The 21,328-nt window shown below is 41.6% G+C and overlaps 1 protein-coding gene across 15 annotated transcripts in view; it reads left to right on the top strand.

Moving 5' to 3' along the window:
- The window catches only part of ZNF618 (zinc finger protein 618), a 276,489-nt gene that overhangs the window by 178,721 nt on the left and 76,440 nt on the right, over positions 1 to 21,328 (top strand). For 11 of the 15 annotated variants that reach the window (XM_044992642.1, XM_044992643.1, XM_044992650.1 and 8 more), the window contains 3 exons: positions 4,020 to 4,276; positions 8,453 to 8,548; positions 12,341 to 12,418. In XM_044992642.1, the coding sequence (XP_044848577.1) occupies positions 4,020 to 4,276; positions 8,453 to 8,548; positions 12,341 to 12,418 (431 nt within the window). The remainder of the gene's footprint in view (positions 1 to 4,019; positions 4,277 to 8,452; positions 8,549 to 12,340; positions 12,419 to 21,328) is intronic. The other 4 variants (XM_044992647.1, XM_044992657.1, XM_044992649.1 and 1 more) reach the window with 1 other exon arrangement.

A 21,328-nucleotide genomic window follows, 5' to 3' on the forward strand; every position in this document is an offset into this window, starting at 1 on the left:
AAATGGCGATGAGCATGAAGAGAGAAGGTTCTGGGGGCCTGAAAAGGTTTTTCTGATTCAGGCATTTGTTGATCAAGAGACTTTAAGGCTGGGAGGGACCAGTAGACCATCTTGGTCTTACCTTCTGTATCACACAGGCCATTACATTTCACCCAGTTATCTGTGTATTGAGCCCAATAACTTGTATTAGACTAAAGCATCTTCCAGAAAGGCAGCAAGAGATGGAAAATCTGCCCCTTCCCTTGGGAGTTTGTTCCAATGGTAAATCCACTTCACTGTTAAAACTGTGTCTAATTTGAATGTGTCTGGTTTCAGCTCCCAGCCACAGATTCTTGTGCTGTGTAAAGAGTCCTTTGGACCCCATGGAGGCACTCGCATACTTGTAATCAAGGCACCTCTCAGTCTTCGTTTTGATAAACTAAATGGATTGAGCTCCTCTTAAGTCTCTCACTGGAAGGCATTTTCTCCTGCCATCAAATCATTTGTATGGGTCTTCTCTGTTTAAAATGTGGGCAGCAGAACTGGACAGAGTATTCCAGTGTCAGTCTCACCAGTGCCATATTCAGAGGTAAAATCACCTCCCTAATTTTCCTCACTACTCTCCTGTTCATACATCCAAGGATCGCATTAACCCTTTTTGCCACAGCATCGCACTGGGAGCAGATGTTGTCCACTATGACCCCTAAATCCTTTTCGGAGTTACTGTTCTCCAGGATAGTCCCCCCTTCTGTAGGTGTCATAGGGACCACTCGCTGCTCTGGCACCTCCTCCTGGCAGCTCTGGGGATTAGCTCCTTCCAGGTGCTGCGCCCTCCTCTGGAGTCTCTCCACCCGTTATCCGTTCTCACCCTGGGGCCCCTCTCGTCCCAGGAATTTCAGCTTCCTCTTCGGGACTTGGCCCTCCGGCCAGGTGACTATGGTCCTCTCTCTCCGAGGTATCAAATTCTTTCAGTGCCTGCTGTCCTAGGCAGTCCACTCTCCACTGCGTGGTCTGTGGCACTTGCCTGGTGTCTGGTAAGGGAACCCACCCCTGCCCTCTATTCCAACTTCCGTCTCTCCCCCTCTCTGGGTTTGCCAGCTCCCAACTCCCTCCTCCCAGGGAGTAACTATAGGCTCCTTGCTTCCAACACTCCTCCCGTCTCCCAGGGAGTGACTGCAGCCTACTTCCCTGCAGCCCCCAGATGCTCTCAGCTCCTGTGCTTTATATTGGCCCTTCCTGTTCTCATCCATCTGAGCCTCATTTAATCAATCCCTGCTCCCTGGCTCCTCCTCCAAGTGCAGCCTGGGCAGTCAATTCGCCCAGCTAGCCACCTTAACCCCTTCAGGCCTTGTGTGGGGTGGACGCCCCATCATAGTAGGCATGGCATGTATTCCTTGTTCCTAGAAGGTATGACCTTTCATTTGGCTGTATTAAGATGCATTTTTAATGGACTCAGTTTACCAAATGATCCAGACTGACCTATATGACTTAGCACTCCAGTAATTTTTGTGTCATTCACAAACTTTATCAGCAGTGCTTTTATATTTACTTCAAGATCAGTGATGAAAAACTGAATAGCGTCAGGCCGAGAATCAATCCCTGCGGAACCCCACTAGAAACATCCCCACTTGATGATAATTCCCATTGGCATCTACTTTTTGGGATCTGTGAGTTAGTCAAGGTCTTAATCCATTTAACATGTGCTTTATTGATACTGTGTAATTTTTTAATCATGGTGTTGTATGGTACTAGATCATGTCTTACAGAAGTCCAAGCTGCACAGTTGCCTTTATCAACCAGACTTGTAATCTCATCAAAGAATGAAATTAATTTTGTTTGACAAGATCTATTTTCCATAAAACTATGTTGACTGGTATTAATTATATTTCTATCTGTTAATTTTTTATCAGTTGAATCCCATATCAGCTTTTCCATTATTTTGCCTGGGATTGATGTCAGGTAACCAACCTATAGTTATCCAGGTCATCCAGCTTTCCTTTTTTGAACATTGGCACAGCATTAGCACTCTTCAGTCTTCTGGAATTTCCCTGGTAATAAAAAATTTATTAAAAATGAGCATCAGTGGGCCAGAGGTCTTTTTACCAATTCTTTTAGGACTCCTGAGTGCCTGTTATCCAGATCTGCTGATTTTAAAACATTATCCCTTGTAAATGACGTTTAACATTCTCCGTGGTTAATAACGGACTGGAAAGTACTTCAGTATCCTCATGTGATATAAGTACATCATTCTGCTTCTTCCCAAATACACAACAGAAATATTTATTGAGTACTTCTGCTTTTTCTGTATTATTGTTAACAATTATCCCATCTCCATCTAGAAATGCACCTATACGATTGCTAGGATTTCTTTTGTTCCTAATATAGTTAAAACAGACAAACAAAAAATCAAAAAGACTTCTTCACGTTGTCTTTAGCCCTTCCAGCCATGGAATTTTCCCTGATGTCCTTAGCTTCCCTTATCAATTTTCCATATTTTATAACTTTTAATTTAGATTAATTGCTACCTATTTCCCCCATTTCCCATTTGTTGTGATGTTATTTTTTTATTTCTAATTGCTGTCTTCACTTTGCCACTGAACCAGGATAGGCTTTTAGCCAAAGTTGTCCTCTTTCCTGATTGTGAAATCAGGGCTTTTGGGACGTCTAATAAATTCTTCTTAAAGAACTCCTTATTTTCATTGACATTTTTCTGTGTAAATTCATCTTTTATCAGTTATAAAAGCTCTGAATGATTTTCAAGAAAACTTGAGTAGATGCGGGGCCTCTATTGGGGGGCTCAGGAATAATTTTCCTTTTTGTTTGGAGGCTACTAATTATACAGTTCATTTTTTAATGAGACTGAGGGGGTGAGAATGTCTGATGTCTGGCAGCCCCGCTGTGACTGACCCATTTGAAAGAGCAACTCCATATCTGTGTAGGAGGATGTGCAGTAATTGTTACAGAAGATTGTTCTCGTTGTTCATTTACTTCTCTTCTTTTCATCCCCTCACTACTGTCCCCTGTGCAATTTTTCTTTCAATTATAGCAGTGATTTCCTGATCAGTTGCCTCCTTTGGGTTGCACCACATACTATCTTTTCTCCTGATACTGTAAAATAGTATATGGTTAGTTTTACAGTATATTTATTAGTACTTTGGTGGTATCTTCATTTAAATATCCAAAGCAATCAGGTTTCCTCCTCTTCCACTATTTCATGGTCTAATAGATCTCTGCAGTAGCATATCTTAACCTGATATTCATGCTACATTTTCTGTTACTTAATTTCATCCATTACTCCTAGTTATAATAGCACGTTAAACTATGTTTGGCAATTTTTCTGTCTCCTTGGTGTTTCCATTATCTCTTAGCATGTCTGCTACTCTGTAGACTTTGGTCAGCTAAGCTACTGTATATATATTTAGCTCTTTTAGTCTGTCCTTATACATTGATCCTGCAATCTTCCACATTATATGTGTTCATCTTTGAATTTCCTCCAGTTTGTTTATACCCAGTGCTGGTGACAAGGTGCCCAAGACTGGACATATGAGTGGATTCAGGACAGTCAAATAAAGGGACTGCATTCTGATGATTCCTCTGCCTGTGAAACCCCAAACTGCTCATTTTCTTTTGCTGCCATATCACATTACCAGAGTAGAATGAATTTGCTGCCCATTATCAGCTGTAGATCTCGGTCAGATTTTTGTTTTCCAGGTTTCTCCCTTCTGGTAAGTATCTGTGCTTTTTAAAAGACTGTTTTCCTGCAAGATAGTATTAGCTTTGTTTTTCCAAAGTGGAATCTCATTTTCTTTCATGAGTCAGTTTGTTGATGCGATTTAAGGTTGTTTTCATTACCAATAAATAGTTTTAATACTTTTGTAAGTACTTAACATTTTATCGCTCATTTATCACAGACACATACAAACATACACAGTAATCTTAAATAAACCATAGTAAACAGAAGTGTCATTATTTTGGTGTCAGTAACTAAAAGTTGAGCTAGAAAATAAGAATTCTTATTTTTTCCTCTTCCCCGCACCCAGGGAGCACTTGAAGAGGAGTCCGAAGAGCCCGAAAGCAGAGGGCTCTGATTCGGTGACATCTCAGTCCTCGCCGAGTGAAGAGCCCGGAACAATGACGGAGGTGAAGGTGAAAACAGAGATACCAGATGACTATATTCAAGAGGTGATCTGGCAGGATGACACCAAAGATTCCAAGAAAAACATAAAGGATGGGCCAGGAGATGTGCCAGCAGAAATCTGTGTGGTGATTGGAGGGGTCCGCAACCAGCAGACACTTGGTAAGCTACTGGCTAACCAGTCTGTTGGTGATTGGTTCCTGGTTTCCCAGTATGAGTCCTGTCAAGTGTGGGGAGAGCAGAGAACCCCTGGAAAGGAGGTTGCTGAATGCTCAGCTCTACCCGGTAGCACTAAGATGAACTTTTAAAGCTGAATCTACAGCCAGGCAGAAGATTATTCAATCCCTCTCTCTTTATTGTTTATTTGTATTACTGTCATGCCTAAAGACCCAAGCAAGATCAGGGTCTCTCTGAGTTAGGTGCCATATGCACACCCACACACTCTCTCTCTCTTTCTGTCTCTCTCTCTCTCTGCCCTAAGGGATTTACAATCTAAATAGACAAGAGAAAGGAAGGAAGGATTATTATCCTCGCTTTACAGATAGGGCCCTGAGGTTCAGAGCGATTAAATGACTTGTGCAGCAGCACACAAGACATCGGTGGCAAAGTCGGGAGATGAACCCAAATCTCTGGAATGAATGGAGCTGGTCAAAAAATAGGGGGCGGGATCCCTGGAGAAAAAATGATCAAAAACACCAAATTCTTTGGCTGGAAACTGAAAACTTGGGATTTCAGCTGAAATGTTTTGTTTTCAGCAATTGTGGGCTGACAACATTGGCCAAAAAGTGCCAAATGCTGAAATATTTTTGGTTTTCTGACCAAAAAAAAATTTGAATTTTTTGAGGGAAGCAGACACTTTCCATGAAAAGGTTAATTGAGATAAAAACCAAATTTTCAGTTAGAAAAGTTTTGGAAAATTTTTAACCACCTCCTAAGTCAAGTGCCTTAAACCACAAGACCATCCTTCATCTTTCTCCTTATAAGTATTCCAGAGAGAGGGCATTTTTGCAAGCTACTGAAAGAGGGAGACAGCTGCTTTCAGCAGTGACTCCTCCACCAACTCTAAATGGAAGGGCTTCTACCAACAGCTTAACAAGGCTGAGCTCCAAGAACAGTTGCTGAAACAAGAATAAGTCTCATGTAACAGGAAGAGGAAGGAGTTAGACCATAGGGAAAGCAATTTATTAGCGTTAGAGACTGGGAAGGAAACTAGTATGAGTTGCCTGGAGTTACCATAGTTTATTTGCGGTTAGTATTAATGTTTCGTCTGCCCCAGTGGTTTATTTCTGATTTTAGGCTCATGATCATAACCCCAGCTGCTACAGAGAGAACTGCTGGTCCAGGGTGTTGGATTTTTCTGATCCTCTTACACCGTGTTTGTCATCCACTCCCCAGCTAGAACAGCTATTACAAAAGGCACTTTTCTTCTCTCCTGTCAGGTTGGAAGTACCAGCAGCCCATGGGACCTAACTGGCGCCTGGCTGCTGACCTTCCACAGCCTAAAAAGGGAAAACTGCCGTTTAAATAGGGGAAAGAAAGGGTGAAGAGACACACAGCAGGCCTGTTTGATCCCATAATTAGATCTACCTTAATAATGACATTATAATTTGGTGGAAAATATATTCAGAACTGTAAGGGGCAGAGAGACCCCGCAATTCCCTGCTGGTGAAGAGAAGCACCAAGTGGGGTGCACCATGGCAGGGCCGGAGCGCCACAGGCCTGTCCTGGAAGGAGAGCTGGTGATCAGGTGTCCCAAGGGATCTCTGTCACAGCAGGTACCAGTGCCCCCCGCCCCTCCCCAAGGGGGCTGTGACTCCGGAAGCCATAGCTCGGTAAAGTCTCCTCCAAAGAACTGTGCGTGAGCTCCCCCTGCTGGCTCCGTGTCAGCAGGCAGCTCACAAATACTGTTCCCGCAGAGCTGTGGTTACTAGATGACCCTGACAATACTAGTGTGGAAACGGAGAAATCGACAGAAGGCAGCCATGTTGGCATCTGCTGAATTTGGAAATGCATCAGAATGCCATGTCGGCCAAGGGCAGGACAACCCTCGGGGATGATGCGTGTTACCGGTAGGGGGAGGTTATGTTGTGGGAGGGGAAAGAGATACTATTATCAGGTTTGAAGCAACAAGGAGTGAACTAAAAAATGAATGGGGAAAATTCTCCTAGCCAGCAGTGGCCCTTTAAATGAATTGTGCATCATATTTTTTTTATTTTATACCCTAGTTGCTAGATTTCTTTAAAGCCAACTGGATCCTGAGGCAGTTGGCAGTTAGCAGCTGATTCCATTGTGCAGAGCCCTGTGAGTGTATCCATTCATCGGGCCCCTGTTTGTTTGGGAGGTAGCACATGGACTGGCGCTGAACCAAGTACTGCACTCTGAGTGAACCGAAGTGCCCCAATCACTATTTCAAACTGGTTCCCACTCAGTGCTTGTGCCCGCACTCCCCTTTACTGCCCTACAAAACACACAAACTGGCAGTATTGCCATAGCGGCAAACATCAACTCTGCAACTTGGGCAATCGTTGCCTCGCAGGTGGCATTTTGCTGCTGTTCTTGGTTTGGGGTTAGCAAAGCTTGGACAGCTGTGTAAGGAGAGGCTGCTTGTTGTCTGCAGCTGCATGAGTTCTCCAGGAGAACTCCAGGAGAAAACTTGACTGTGAACTGACCCAGTTCCCCGTTGTTTCAGTTGCTTCAGCGGTGAAGGCAAACTGGGGTGGGGTTTTACTTTTCTTCATCAGAGAAATTGAGACGCGAGGTGTTTAAAGTGGTAGTTTTATATGGGATATAATAGTAAAGGAAGAATTGATGAGAGGGAAGGTAACAGATCCCCTCCACATTCTATAATGTGCCATTACCAGAGTATCACTTTTCATACCGTGTGAGAGGTGTTGTCAGGTAAATAGGAAGTGGATTGTCCACATCAGGTCTGCTCTACGTCCCTCGGCAACAGTGACTCTGAGGGTTGCAAAGCATTTGAAGGTTCCACCGTGACAAGGAGCTTTCTTCACCAGACAGAGCTATGACTCCAGGGGTCAGTTTGAAATCCTGACCAGGCAGCTTTGCTCCTTGTCTGAGATAGATGTTGCCCCCTTGCTTGCTCTCAGCCAGGATGTACTGTTACGGTTAGGCCTGCATTGTTTGAGGCAGATGCGTAGATCAGTCATTCCCAGTCTTCTTATTCAGCTACCTGTCACCAGAAATCTGGACTGCTTCAAATTCTGTTCTCACTGGCTTTGGAGCAGCCCAGACTCCATGGTGGGTTAGAGTGCATACAACTAAATAGGGTTCGAGCAATGGTGGTGCCCAGAGTATTAGTCCCTCAAGCTTGATGTACCAGCGGTGGTCCATCTCTGATTAGTGACCACTGGGTTAGAGCACTTGCTCATCTTCTCTTGGGCATTGTGTCACAGCCCAGGCATCGCAAGCAAGCAAGTAGAGTTTACAGAACAATTGGCAGTAACTTTGGGACCTGATCAATGGCTGAATGACAAAATTCTGACAACCCAAATCCCTCTGTTCTCTAAATCTTGACAGACCAGCCTAAGGAATATCCGGATGGCCCCACCTGTTAGTAGTTTCTAACAATGAGCAGCTCAGAAACGTAATTTTACTGGTGACCTCACCTGCTGCCTTTGGGCCCCAGGCTGTCTGAATAGCTCCACACTGATGTTTCCTGGAGAGGCGCAGCTTGGCAGCCAGACAGACAGACCCGGTCCCACAAAAATCTATCTGGAAGCCAAGAGGCAATGAGTGGGACATGGCCCTTTCTATTGGGAAGCTGAGAAAAGAGGAGCTGAGACTGGATGGGATTTTGTGAATGGCCTAATGTCTGTCTTGTAACGTTGCTAATTTGATCATTTCAGTGTTTGGATTTGGGGAGATTATATGATCTGGGATTTGATCAGGAGGAAGTTTGTGTTAGACTGCATTTAAACCCTCACATGTGGGCAGTGATGCACCATCAGAAACTTACTGAGGAGGACTTTCCAAGTGGAGTGGTGGGGACATAAATGTTAGAGAGAGGAGACAAGGAGTGAGACAGTGGTTCTGTGTGAACCCTTTTGTTCTGAAGCCAGGCAGCTAATTTGTACCTACTTGATTCAAGCCAGGGTGCAGATGCCTCATCTACTAAGCAGCTTTGGGACTTCCAATATTTATGCTGAATTAGACCATGAGGCGCAAAACCTTAGAAAATTCTGTGTAGCCTTTGACATCTTGGTACAAGCACAGGACATTACTCAAGTGTTTGACATTTTTACTAGGTTTCAACCCTCGTTATCTTTTGGAAATTCATCCACTTTAAGGGCTCTTGTCTGATTTTTTTGTGCAATTTAGATGGAAAAGCAGTGGAACACAGCTCTCCTGTTGGATATACACGAAATCGATACTCAGGCACCTGGATTTTTGACCATGCATTGAGATACACATCCGGTATGTGATGGAAGGGTGTGAAAGTTTGACCAGGGATCACAGAGCAGGGGGAAGCTCTAGATGCCACTGGAATGTTGCACAAATTCCAAACACAAGACTCAGGAAAAAATCTGGCTAAGTCTAATACACCAATTAACCGCGCACACCCCGCCCCCATCTCTTTCCATACCTCGGGCAATTTTAACCTGCATGACTGGTCCCAACATGGCCAAGAGCCCAGGGTGGCCCCGTGACCATAGCAGCAGTGCCCAAGGCCACACAAGCATGTGCTTTTTAAGCCGCTAGCGTGCAGGGTGTCTTTTTTCACCTTGTCTTTCCTCCCCCTGAAATAACACACACATTGTGGCAAATCAGCACCACCTTCTCTCATTTTGGGGATGAGTGTGGATGTTTCTACTCCCTCCCCTCCCCGAAAAGCACTGCAGTGCAGGATCTTCTAAACAAAGGCCTCTATTTTTAGGGTTCTTCTGTTATAACCTGAGGACTCCAGTACTTGCTTAGGTCCCATGACAACCTCCACAAGTTGTCCTGTTCTCACCTTACCACTTGAGGGCTCAGAGGAGTTGGCTAGATGTACCCTCATCTGAGGATGTGGAGCAAACACCCTCTGGGAAATTAGCCCAGAGCCCAGGAGAACATCAGCACAAAGAGAGACTATGTAGAGTCAGCCCTCCTGCTTCTTTTATATTATGGCACAAGCAGTCCTGTACACCAGGCTTTTCTGGAAGCTGTGATTTTAGTTTCAGAGTAGCAGCCGTGTTAGTCTGTATCCACAAAAAAAACAGGAGTACTTGGTGTGAGGAGAACTTAACACAGGGAAATAGATTCAATTGGTGTAATGACCCAATTGGTGTAATGACCCTATGTTAAGTTCTCCTCACACCTTCTATGGGCCATCTTAATTATCACTTCAAAAAGTTTTTTTTCCTCCTGCTAACGATAGCTCATCTCAATTGATTAGACTCTGCCTGTTGGTATGGGTACTTCCACCTTTTCATGTTCTCTGTATGTATAAATATCTCCTGTCTGTGTGTTCCATTCTATGCATCCGAAGAAGTGAGCTTTAGCTCACGAAAGCTCATGCTAAAATAAATTTGTTAGTCTTTAAGGTGCCACAAGTACTCCTGTTTTTTTTGTGATTTTAGTGTTTAGTACGGTGAAAGGCAAGGGACTTGACCTGTGTATACATGGGGAGAAAGTAAAATGGAAACCCGTAGGGTCTCAGTGACAGTGGATATAGATCACTGGCCTTTCACCTTTGGAGATCTGGGGTTCAAATGCTGGCTTAAGTCACAGGTGACAAGGAGTTTGGTGGGTCTTTCATCTTGGCCCTATGTGTCCACATCTGAAACTCCCATATTTTAGATCACTAGCAGGATCTGCCCAGGAGAAGCCAAGGGGCAGACTAGCAGAGGATCGCCAGCCTTGGCAAATCCATTGGCCCATAGCCAGCACTAACAGCCTTTCACCTCTTTTGGCATCAGAATCATGGACACTTGTTTTCAGATGAGGAATCTCCTGTGTTCATGTTGGAAATGCAAGTCCAGGTTTTTGCTAGAAGGCAACACGTGGTCACATGTGGCTATTTTTTTTCTTTGTGGAATGCTGCTCAACTAAATGTACTTACGTGCGACAGACCATTTCCAGGGAAGTGGGGAGAAATCCAAAAGAAAGACGCACAGGCTAAAAAAGATCAGAATAGAGCCCCTCATTCTTTTTGTTTTCTCCATGATCTTCATGTATGCAAAGCTGCCCCTGGGTATTTGGCTGGTTTTGCTGTGAGTTATGTTGTTCTCCTCTTGGCGTGACAGATCCTTAACAGTGAAATGGAATTGTTATTCTTTGTAACCCAAGTGGTGAAGAGTATTTTCATTGACTGAAGATATTTGGTTTTGAGTACTCCTATAAAAAGAGGATTTGGGTTAGGGGAGAAGTATAATGAATTATTTAATATGTAAAGTGATGTCAGAGGGATGATATCAACCTGTTGAGGCCCAAAATTTGGCCTACTTTGAATTTGTTAAAATCTGCTGCAGACTGGCCCCGGGATTATGACTCTCTTCATATTCAAAAAATAAATCTCTTGCTAAGAAACAGTTGGAAGTGGATTTGGTTTGCTCCCTTCCCTGAGTGTGATTTCCCCTTCCGAGAATGAATACAGCATTTTAGATTTAGTTTCGAAAGACGACTTACTCTGACACTGCTATAGCACACTGTACTGTAGTGTGTTCTTGTGAGCGCCCCCTGCAGTTTCAGCACCAGTGGTGAGGAATAAATACCCTTCGCAACTCAAGGGGCATTCCCATAGCAATGTTTATTCAGAGACAAAGCAGACTTCCGCTCTGTTAGAAACAAAAGGGACACAATCGAATCAGCTTCCCCCAAACCAAAAGGGACAGGTCATTGAATGAGAAGGAAAGGACATAAATAACAGTACACAGATAACTGGTTGATATTTTCCCTTGAAAGACATCACTCAGCCGAGCAAGTATGATCAAGAAACAAAAAAAGCAGGTGACTATTTGCTTGAATTTGTATGTCAGTGTGCTTTGGCCACACTCATGCTCCTTTGGTGTTCACTCACGTCCATGAGTTTTACTGGCTCTGCATGGTCAGGAAAAGTAAATTTAAAAGCGACATTATCAAATAGCCGCGGACATTACATTTTAAATTCACACAAAGTAATGTTCTCCCCCCCCCGCCCCTGGGGCGGCTCCAGGCACCAGCGCTCCAAGCACGTGCCTGGGGCGGCAAACCATGGGGGGTGCTCTGCCGGTTGCTGGGAGGGCGGCAGGCAGGCTGCCTTCGGTGGCATGCCTGCGGAGGGTCTGCTGGTCCTGCAGCTTCGGCGGACCTCCTGCAGGCATGCTGCCGAAACCGCGGGACCAGGGACCTCCCGCAGGCAAGCCGCCGAAGGCAGCCTGCCTGCGGTGCTTGGGGCGGCAAAATACCTAGAGCCGCCCCTGTCCCCCCTCCCCCCCCCCGGGTTCCCCCTAAAAGGGAGCAGGAACAGCGCTCCATAACTAATCATAGCTAACAGCACAATTAACAAATTATGTGTCACTGCAAAGCATGATTTACAACCAATCCATAGAGGTTGTTTTTTTTTAAGTATACAAATTTTAAATAACAAATATATTTGAGGAAGTCTCTAACTGCTTATGAATGTTCTGTGAGCAGGAGAGGCTACATTCATTGACAACTAATTTTGTCATTGCAAATTATTCTCCCAGCTCAACTTTTGTGTCTCTGTTACTGCTGACTGCTTGTAGATACATATCTTCTGAGATCAGATAAGCAAACTGAGAGGCGGAAATACAGCGATCAGAAGAGTTTTACCTATAAAAGTCTAAAGTTCGTTTTAATCTATCTGGTATCCTCCTGGATACGTACCAAATCTCTTTGTGTGGTAATTACATTGCTTGAGAAATTTTGAAGATAAAAAAAGCGGAAATACTAGTTCAAGGTTTATTCCGACTACTAGAAAATTATTATTAAATCATAATTCAGGATATATTGAGAGTGGTTCTTCCAAATTAATAAACTTATAAAGATATACTGTAAATGTAAATGCAGCAAAATGTGTCAAGTACTCTTACTCAGCAAGAAAGGATCTAGAGGTGGACAGTGGAGTACAGATTCCCTGCACTTAACACCACAAGCCTTCCAAACCCTCTCTTGCTGACAGCTGCACTGTCCTCTCATCAGTTTGTGGCTGTCTCTATATCATGGGGCTGTCTGCTTGTTACTGATTTAATATGGTAATCTGTACTTTTCTGTCCTGTTTTTCAGGGTCTTATGAGTGTGGAATATGTGGGAAGAAATACAAGTATTACAACTGTTTCCAGACCCATGTGCGGGCGCATAGAGGTATCTCTCTCCTGCTCAAACCTTTGAGAATCCTAGGTTAACATTCATGCTTTTGAGATTCCTCTGCTGCTACTGCCTGTCATTATAATGAGCCTACCAAGTGCCACTGTTAGGATGAACTCTTCTGCAGTCAGAAGGAAGGGGGATCCGTGCTCCAGCAGTATTCTTTCTGGACATCACCATGAGCTACTACATTCAATTAATTTAAATAAGATATCAGTGAAATTTTCTACAGGGGTCTCTTATTCTCTTCCTGTGAGGGGCTGTGATTTGGGGTGCACTGCTGTATGTGGGTGCATTCCTCTCTGATGCAGCATTCCAAATGAATCAGCAATCCAGTTCCTGTAGTGATGATAGGCATCTGTCCATGGCTCCCCAAATTCCTGCCAATCCTGTATATTTTAATCCATTTCTGTTTTGCTGGAAATCAGTTGGGTAATGACGGACCAAAAAAAACCAGTTCAGTATCTCTAAGGATATTGGTGCGTTGTAAATAGATTATCCAAAGCACTTGTGTGTCTTCAAGGAAAGGAATTTTATGCAAGTAAAACATGTATGATGATCATGTTTGTCAATACTTAAATACTTACTGAGATTCTTAACATTGGCTGCTAAATTCTTTATCATATTTTTCTATAGTGTACTGTAGTGTTTCCATATCATCTTTATATTAAAGGTTGAAATGGCACTTCCAGTCAAAATCTCTTTTTTCAGTTGATTGTAACTTTCAAAATGTGCTTCTGGTATAAAAATCACAAGGAGTCCGGTGGCACCTTCAAGAGTAAAAAACCCACCCACGAAAGCTTATGCCTAAAATTTGTTAGTCTTTAAGGTACCACTGTACTCTTCATTGTTTTTGTGGCTACAGACTAACACGGCTACCCCTCTGATTCTTCTGGTATGAAATTTCTCATGCTTGGTCTAAGGAATATTGTGTGAAAATTTTCTAGAAGTCTGGCCATTTTTAAGTAATCTGAGAATTGAGGAAAGCATTTCTTGGCTGTAAAACTTTTTTGTTGTCATTCAGAAATGGCTTTATTGAAAAACTGCACACTTGGTATGGTCAAAACATTGCTTTGACTTTCTTGAAGCAATATGATTACAAAATAACCGATTGTGCAATGACAGAATTATGGACTTTTGAAACTGTGACATCAAGCGTACAGGTGCATTTATTTTATTTCACTTCAGAGACTAGCACTGAGGTGTCTCTCTCTGAATATTTTAGGGGTATCTTTTTTAAGTGCCCACATTGTGATAACACCTGCATGTTTTTGGATATATTTTCTTTACATAATGATTATGGCTGGAATTGTCAAAGGAGCCTATGGGAGTGAGGTGCCCAATTCCCAATGGCTGTTTTGAAAATCCCAGCATAAAACATTATAATGTATATTAAAGATGAAGATTACAAATATCAAGTCTCAGAAGTCAGCAAATATGAGAGTTAAGAGTGAGTTAACGCTTCCCATTTCTGGATGTATACTATAATACATCCTTTAATCACATGGTCACATACTATTTCTCAAATAATGCAGTATAATATTATACAGTTTCTTTTACAACCTTACGTACATGTTGGTAGCATGTTCTAATATTTTGTACTACTTTGTGAATGTCAGCAAAGTCCTTGACCGTCACTTATATAAGCAATACTACAAATTAGTAGCATACCATAGTTGAAGCAAAACATAAGGCAGTAGTGAAGTGCATTATCTGTTGGCATATAAAAGGTTTGCAAGTGTAACATTAATTGTTTCAGTAACTACTGTAATTAGATTGTAAATTAGTTGGGGCAAAGATTGTTCCTTGCTGTGTTTCTATACAGCACCTAACACAATGGACCCTAATCTCAGCTGGCGTCCAGAGACATCACTGTAGCATCACTGATTAAGTATAGTATGTCACGTTTTATTGTAAAGACATGATTATTTTTAATTCAATTGAATACTTAGGGTGAAATCCTGTCTCTCTCTCTCTCTTTCTCAGATGTTAATAGGACTGTTTTCTTTAGTGGAAACAGGATCTTATCTTTAGCTTCTGAAAACATATATTTTTATATGTGTTTATGGAGAAAATTAGTTTCCAAATTATTTCTACTTGTGAATTTAGAAATATGTCAATAACTTGCAAATCCGAGGTGAACAAGCACAGTTTACATATGCAACAAATTCTTATCTGAAATTAAATAAATTTTCACGCCATTTTTAAAAGCATGCACCCAGTACTTGGTGAAAATAATACTTGAATTTTATTAAGGCAGTTTGAGGATAGGTCACATTAATTACATAAATTAGCTATTTCTTCATGTACACAATCAAATAAGAAATCATAAATGAATATTTACTATTGCCAGAGCTCTATAAATGTCATTCATTGATAAAAGCAGCAAAGAGTCCTGTGGCACCTTATAGACCAACAGACGTATTGGAGCACGAGCTTTCGTGGGTGAATCCCCACTTCGTCGGATGCACGTAGTGGGGATTCCCCCACGAAAGCTCATGCTCCAATACGTCTGTTAGTCTATAAGGTGCCACAGGACTCTTTGCTGCTTTTACAGATCCAGACTAACACGGCTCCCCTCTGACACTTGACATTCATTGATAAATAGATTGTGAGATACTACAGTAATAAATTACTGTTCAGAGGTATATCTGCCTGTACAGGGAAAATATCCTGTTGAACGTATATAGTACATGTTCAGTGAAAAAATAGTAAATGGCATAATACCATATAGAGAGAATGTTTTCCATTAAGCACAATATACTGGGCCATTCCAATAATGAGGATGAAATCAGTGAAACCATACAAGAATGAAAGAAGTGTATTGCAAGATGCTTTACATGTGTATATAAAGTTGTAGAAAAAAAAGTGTCTATTATATTGTAATGAATAACAGTACGAGATGACCATGTCATTAGCACGTGGGCCGATTGAACGTTGTAGATACAACCATAACTTTGGCATTTCCTCACTGCTGAGTTTTTAAATTCATAATCTTATGTCCACGTAATTGGATTTTAAGTCCAAAGCCACTGGTGACACTGCTCCCCCAGCTCTGTTTGACCCTCTAAGGCACTGGTACTTGAGACTCTCCCACTGGAGCTGGGCACATAACTGCTTTTTTGCTTTTTTGGCTGTTTCAGAAGTGTGATGAAAAATTTGTTTTGGGTTGAACTGAACACACAAATTTTGGAAACTTTCAACAAGTCTAAAAGTTTAGTTTCAAGTGAAACAAAACATTTCATTTTGATTTTGAGCATTTTAAGCACTTGAGTTTTTAATAAAATCACAGAAAGGTTCTAAATGAAAAGTCGTTTCAGAGCAAAAAATCAAAACATTTCATTTAATAATGTTGAAATTTTGAATTTCTTGGAATCTTTTGTTTGTTTCTAAACAAACAGCTTGTCAAAACTGCATGAATTTGTGAAAGATTTCAGTGTTGCCAAACTTGCATTTTTTAACAAAAAAAATTTTTTTTGATTGAAACATTTCATCCAGTTCTACCCCTCCGTCCTTTGTGCACACTCCATCTGCCAGTAACTCACCCCTGGAATCTTGTAGTCACTTCCTCTTCACAGGGGTCAGGAAGTGGCCCTTCTTTCAGCAGCTGGATCTTCTGACTTTGTATGCTACTTCTGCCTGGATGTCCAGTGCCCTTCCTCTGAGCTTCCTGAGCCAACAGTCAGTCCACAGCATTTTTTTCCTGTCTGTTTCTGTAGTTTTTTATCATTCTCGGCAAGCTGACCTTAGCACACCAGCTCTTTTTCAAGGCCAAACAGCTCGTTTGCGCCAAGCACCTTCACCACTTCTTTGGGGTTCTTTCTTCCATTGCTTTTTAGTGCTTTTTGGTGGAGAAGTGTCCAGTTCTCTTCTTCACTAAAAGGGTTTGGTTTTGTTTTTTTCCCTGAAGAAGACTGTCTTTAAAGGTTTGTGTTTCTTTTGACACCAAGTCAGTAGGTTTTGCTGTCATTAAAATGACCCTGTCTGACTGCATGTTTTTCCATTATGACCTGGCTGGCCTACAGCTAGAAGGTCTTGTACCATCAGAGACAGGACACTTCAATTGCCAGCTTCAGACCTGTTTCAATTCAGATTACATAGAAAGCACCTATATGGTCCACCCCACTTTACAAAGGGTTATTAGTGCCAGGATTGGCTTGTAGGAGGAATGTCATCATTCAGTGCTACAGATCCTGTCCCCATGATGTGTGCGGATCACAGACTCTCCAGCTCCTTTGAGTTTGGTTCCTTTTTGGAATGTTTCTTATAGGAGTTGGCTTTTGTTTTATGGAGGACACATCCATTTCAGGCTTCCTATCTGTTGCTCTTGGCAAGTATCTTCTCTCCACTTTCTTTGCAGTTTGGGCCTATCTTTTTACTAGTCATGCTGCCTGATGCTTCGTTTACTGTTTCTTTTCTTGTTTGGAAAACACCTCTTTGAGCTGTTCAGCTCCGTAAGTCAGAATCCTATGCTGACGACATCTCTAAAGAATGGAAAAATACTTTTCTGTAATTCTGACTTTCAGAAGAACTTTAATTGAATTTTATATCTTCATCCACCTCCACTGCCCTCCCAGATTGTGGGGTCAAGGGTTCTATTTTGTGGGTGGCATGTTATCTTTTAGGCAAGATTATTTGTTCATCCTTGGGAATGGTTTGTTTCCTGTTTGAGAATTTGGCATTTACCTACACAGAAGAACCTTCCACGCGTAATTCTAAACTGGTTGGACATTTCTAGGGAATGAGGTCCTGGCAGTTTGAGAGTTCAAAGTGTTGCGGAAGCTTTTGTTCAAGTACTAGTGCCTGAGAGCAAAGCATCATAAACTTCCTGTCCTGAATGTAAATACATCTTCACAGGAGCAGAAGGGCAGATAAGAAATTTCTCTTCCACATTTTTTCAAGCGGGAAAAGTAACAGGGGGGTGGTGGAGAAATGGTGAAGTTAGAGTAGCTGAAAAAATCCTTTGCAGTGAGCTTTGAAGCCCTGCAAAAGCAAGATGACTTCCTCCTCCTGTGGAGCATCTAAACTGTGCTGGAACACAAAGATTTCAAACTATAATGCATTTCTGCAGTGATATGTCCACCATATTAACTAGCTGTGACAATAGATAGTATCATAGATGCCAGCATTAGCAAATGCTACTGCACGTGCATGAAATCAAGTTCTTAAGTACTTGTAACTCACTTTTTGTTTGTTTATAGCTTTTTAAACCATGAAAGGGTCTAATCATCAGTAGGAAGGAACCATCCTGAATGTTTTAAATTGTATAGTTCAGCTATATTTGAGTGAGGTGAGCAGAAAAGCATCTAAACATTTAAGTGGGACAATTGCCTTTTCTTTCACCTCTCCATAACTCAAAAATGATTGCATTTATTATACTAGACTTTCAAAAAAAAATTAAATAAAAAACCTGGGCTGAGACCAAGAACAGAAAACATTTGCCCTAAAGAGTATTTTTCAGATAGTTATGAACAAGTGAAAAGAGGATTATAAAGCAAATCTCAACTTAACTTTAATTCTAGCAAGAGCTACCAGTTCTGCTATAATAATTTGAGGATCCTTTGGTTTTTTTGAGGTAATAATTGTATCCTGGACTGAATAACCGCCGTTTTTATACAGCATGTTTTTCCTTTAAATTATTTAGTAACTACTATCAGACTCATTCACAATTCTGTTTCAGTCTGGGTATACCAGCTGGATTCTCAGCTTGTTGTAAATCAGTACAGCTCAATAAAGTCAATGTAGCTATGTTTATTTACGCCAACTCAGGATCTGATTCATTATTATGATTATAGCAGGAGCAGAATTGACATCTTTAGTTCAGATTTCTCTTTTAATCCTGTTTTCATTCTCTGAAAACTTTGCAAAGGTTTCAGATTGAAATTTTGCAGTATTGGTCTCTGCCCAAAGTTGGTTTAAAAAAATTAATTGATGGGAGAGAACCAGTTCAGCTGTTTGAGAATGGAAATAAAACACTTTTCCTATTGTATATATTTTAACAACTTATTTTAGAACAGCTCTACTGCTGAAATGACTGGTTGTGGAAAACTGAAATTTGACAGTCTGATAATTCCTCCTTGAGGAGAAACTGCGTTTCTGGTATTGGAGGAAATTGATTTGACCAAATTATCTGGCTTTGAAAATCACGTAACAAGCACATGCTGTAGATTTTTTTAGCCAAGTTAAATGCATTGATACAGATTTGGTGAAGTCAGAAACTTTACATACTAGATCTCAGCCCAAAGATGATTTGGCGATGGGTATTGTTTTGGCTTTCATTCATTGAACCGTTTTGAGTTACACAAACAGGGAAAGTATATTTTTCCTGTTTAAAATAACTGTAACTTTTCTGCACATGTATAACTCAGAAACGGCTGAACTTTAAAATTTCATAGGTGGCTTGTTTCTTGCTAAGTTTGAAACTACAGTAACAAATTATTAAAAATTGCTTTTGCACATGCATAGTTCTCAGTTTTCATTGGGTTTATTTATGTTGTTAACTATGGACTCCAGAATGATGTGTTGCAGAATTCCACTGTGTCACAGCTAGTTTTTCCTTTTGTGACAGAATGGTGTCATGTCAAATCTATACAATTTGTGAAGAAATACAGTTGTAGGACTTTGTAGTTCCGTAGATGACTTTGTGTATTTCTACTCAGGTGCTTCAGTTTACTGCAGTGTGCAAACTTTATTACATATTTTATTATTTTTAAAATAATTACAAATATGTATAAATATCTTCTTTCCTATCAGTCAGAAAGACTTTGACAAAGTCCCGTACCAAAGTCTCTTGAGTGAAGTAAGTAGTTATGGGAGAAGAGGGAAGGTCCTCTCATGGATCAGTAACTGCTTAAAAGACAGGAAACAAAGGATAGGAATAGATAGTCAGTTTTCACAGTGGAGAGAGGTAAATAGCTGGGTCCTCCAAGGATCTGTACTGGGACTAGTGCTGTTCAACATATTCATAAAGGATCTGGAAAAGAGGGTAAACAGTGAGGTGGCAAAGTTTGCAGACAATACAAAATTACTCTAGATAGTTAAGTCCAAAGCTGACTTGCTAAGAGCTACAAAGGGATTTCACTAAACTGGATGACTGGGCAACAAAATAGCAGATGAAAATCAGTGTTGGTAAGTGCAAAGTAATGCAAATTGGAAAACATAATCCAAACTATACATACAAAATGATGGGATCTAAATTAGCTGTTACCTCTCAAGAAAAAGATCTTGGAGTCATTGTGGACAGTTCTCTGAAGACATCTGCTCAATGTAAAACAGCAGTCAAAAAGCTAACAATGTTAGGAGCCATTAAAAAAGGGATAGGTTAATAAGACAGAAAATATCCGTATGCCACTATACAAATCCATGGTATGCCCACATCTTGAATATTGCGTGCAGTTCTGGTTGCCCCATCTCAGAAACAAACAAACAACCTACTAGAACAGGGTTTCTCAAACAGGGGTCGCCGCTTGTGTAGGGAAAGCCCCTGGTGGGCTGGGCTGGTGTGTTTACCTGCCCTGTCCACAGGGCTGGCCGATCGTGGCTCCCACTGGCCGTGGATCGCTGCTCCGGGCCAGTGGGAGCCGCGATGGGCCGGACTTGTGGATGGGGCAGGTAAACACACCGGCCCGGCCCGCCAGGGGCTTTCCCTGCACAAGTGGTGACCCCTGTTTGAGGAACCCTGTTCTAGAATTTGAAAAGGCACAGCGAATGACAACAAAAATGATTAGAGGTATGAAACAGCTTCCATAAGGGAATGATTAAAAAGTCTGGGAGTGTTCAGCTTAGAAAAGAGATGACTAGGGGATCTGATAGAGGCTATAAAATCATGACTGGTGTGGAGAAAGTGACTAGGGAAGTGTTATTTACCACTTCACATGACACGAGAACCAGGGGTCACCAAATGAAATTAGTAGGCAGCAGGTTTAAAACAAACACACGGAAGTATTTCTTATCACAATGTACAGTCAACCTGTGGAATTTGTTGCCAGGGGATTTGTAAAGGCCAAAACTATAACTGGATTTAAAAAAGAATTAGTTAAGTTCACGGAGGCTAGGTCCATCAGTGGCTATTAGCCAAATGTCAGGGACGCAACCCCATGCTCCAGGTGTCCCTAAACCTCTGACTGCCAGAAGCTGGGACTGGACCACAGGGGATGGATCACTCAATAATTGCCCTGTTCTGTTCATTCCCTCTGAAGTATCTGGCACTGGCCATGGTTGGAAGACAGGATACTGAGCTAGATGGACCATTGGTCTGACCCGGCATGGCCATTCTTATGTTCTTACATTAATCAATCACAATAAATAATAAAACAGAATTGGACAAATACAGGGTCCACAGCCCTATATTTTTATTTATTTTTAAGAAAAAAAAAAAGAAATTAACTGCAAAAAATGGTATTAATGAATTAGGGTTACCAATTTAAATATCAAAAAAGCTATGAAATGCCACTGTTAAGGTTTGCATAGTAACAAACTTGCTTTCATGGAACATGCAGAATATTTTGGATTATAATTGAAAATATAAGTTATGAAATATGGGACAATTCAACGTAGCTTTGTAAACCTAAGCATTTGCATTTCTTGAGTTTTAACAATTTTTTCAGCTTGCAGCCTTACCCGTTGCGTTCATGCAGGCCTTTGAATACAGTCGTGGTTTGTGCTGTTTCTGGTCAGTGCTTTCTTTCCATGTGCGACATTAGTGACACTGGAACTGAAGACTGCAGTGTAATGTAACCAGTTGGAGAGGGAAATCCGGATGTTTTTGTCCCATCTATTGTACAGGTCTTTCCCTCAGTGGTGTCCTCCTCCATATTGCAGATGGCCGTGCTCGCTCGCTCTCTCTGTGAATTTGGAGGCATAAGGGACTGGATTCACAAACGAATGTAGATGCCTAACTGCCGCCTT

The sequence above is a fragment of the Mauremys mutica genome, chromosome 18, assembly GCF_020497125.1.
Source record: "Mauremys mutica isolate MM-2020 ecotype Southern chromosome 18, ASM2049712v1, whole genome shotgun sequence".
Classification (NCBI taxonomy): domain Eukaryota; kingdom Metazoa; phylum Chordata; order Testudines; family Geoemydidae; genus Mauremys; species Mauremys mutica.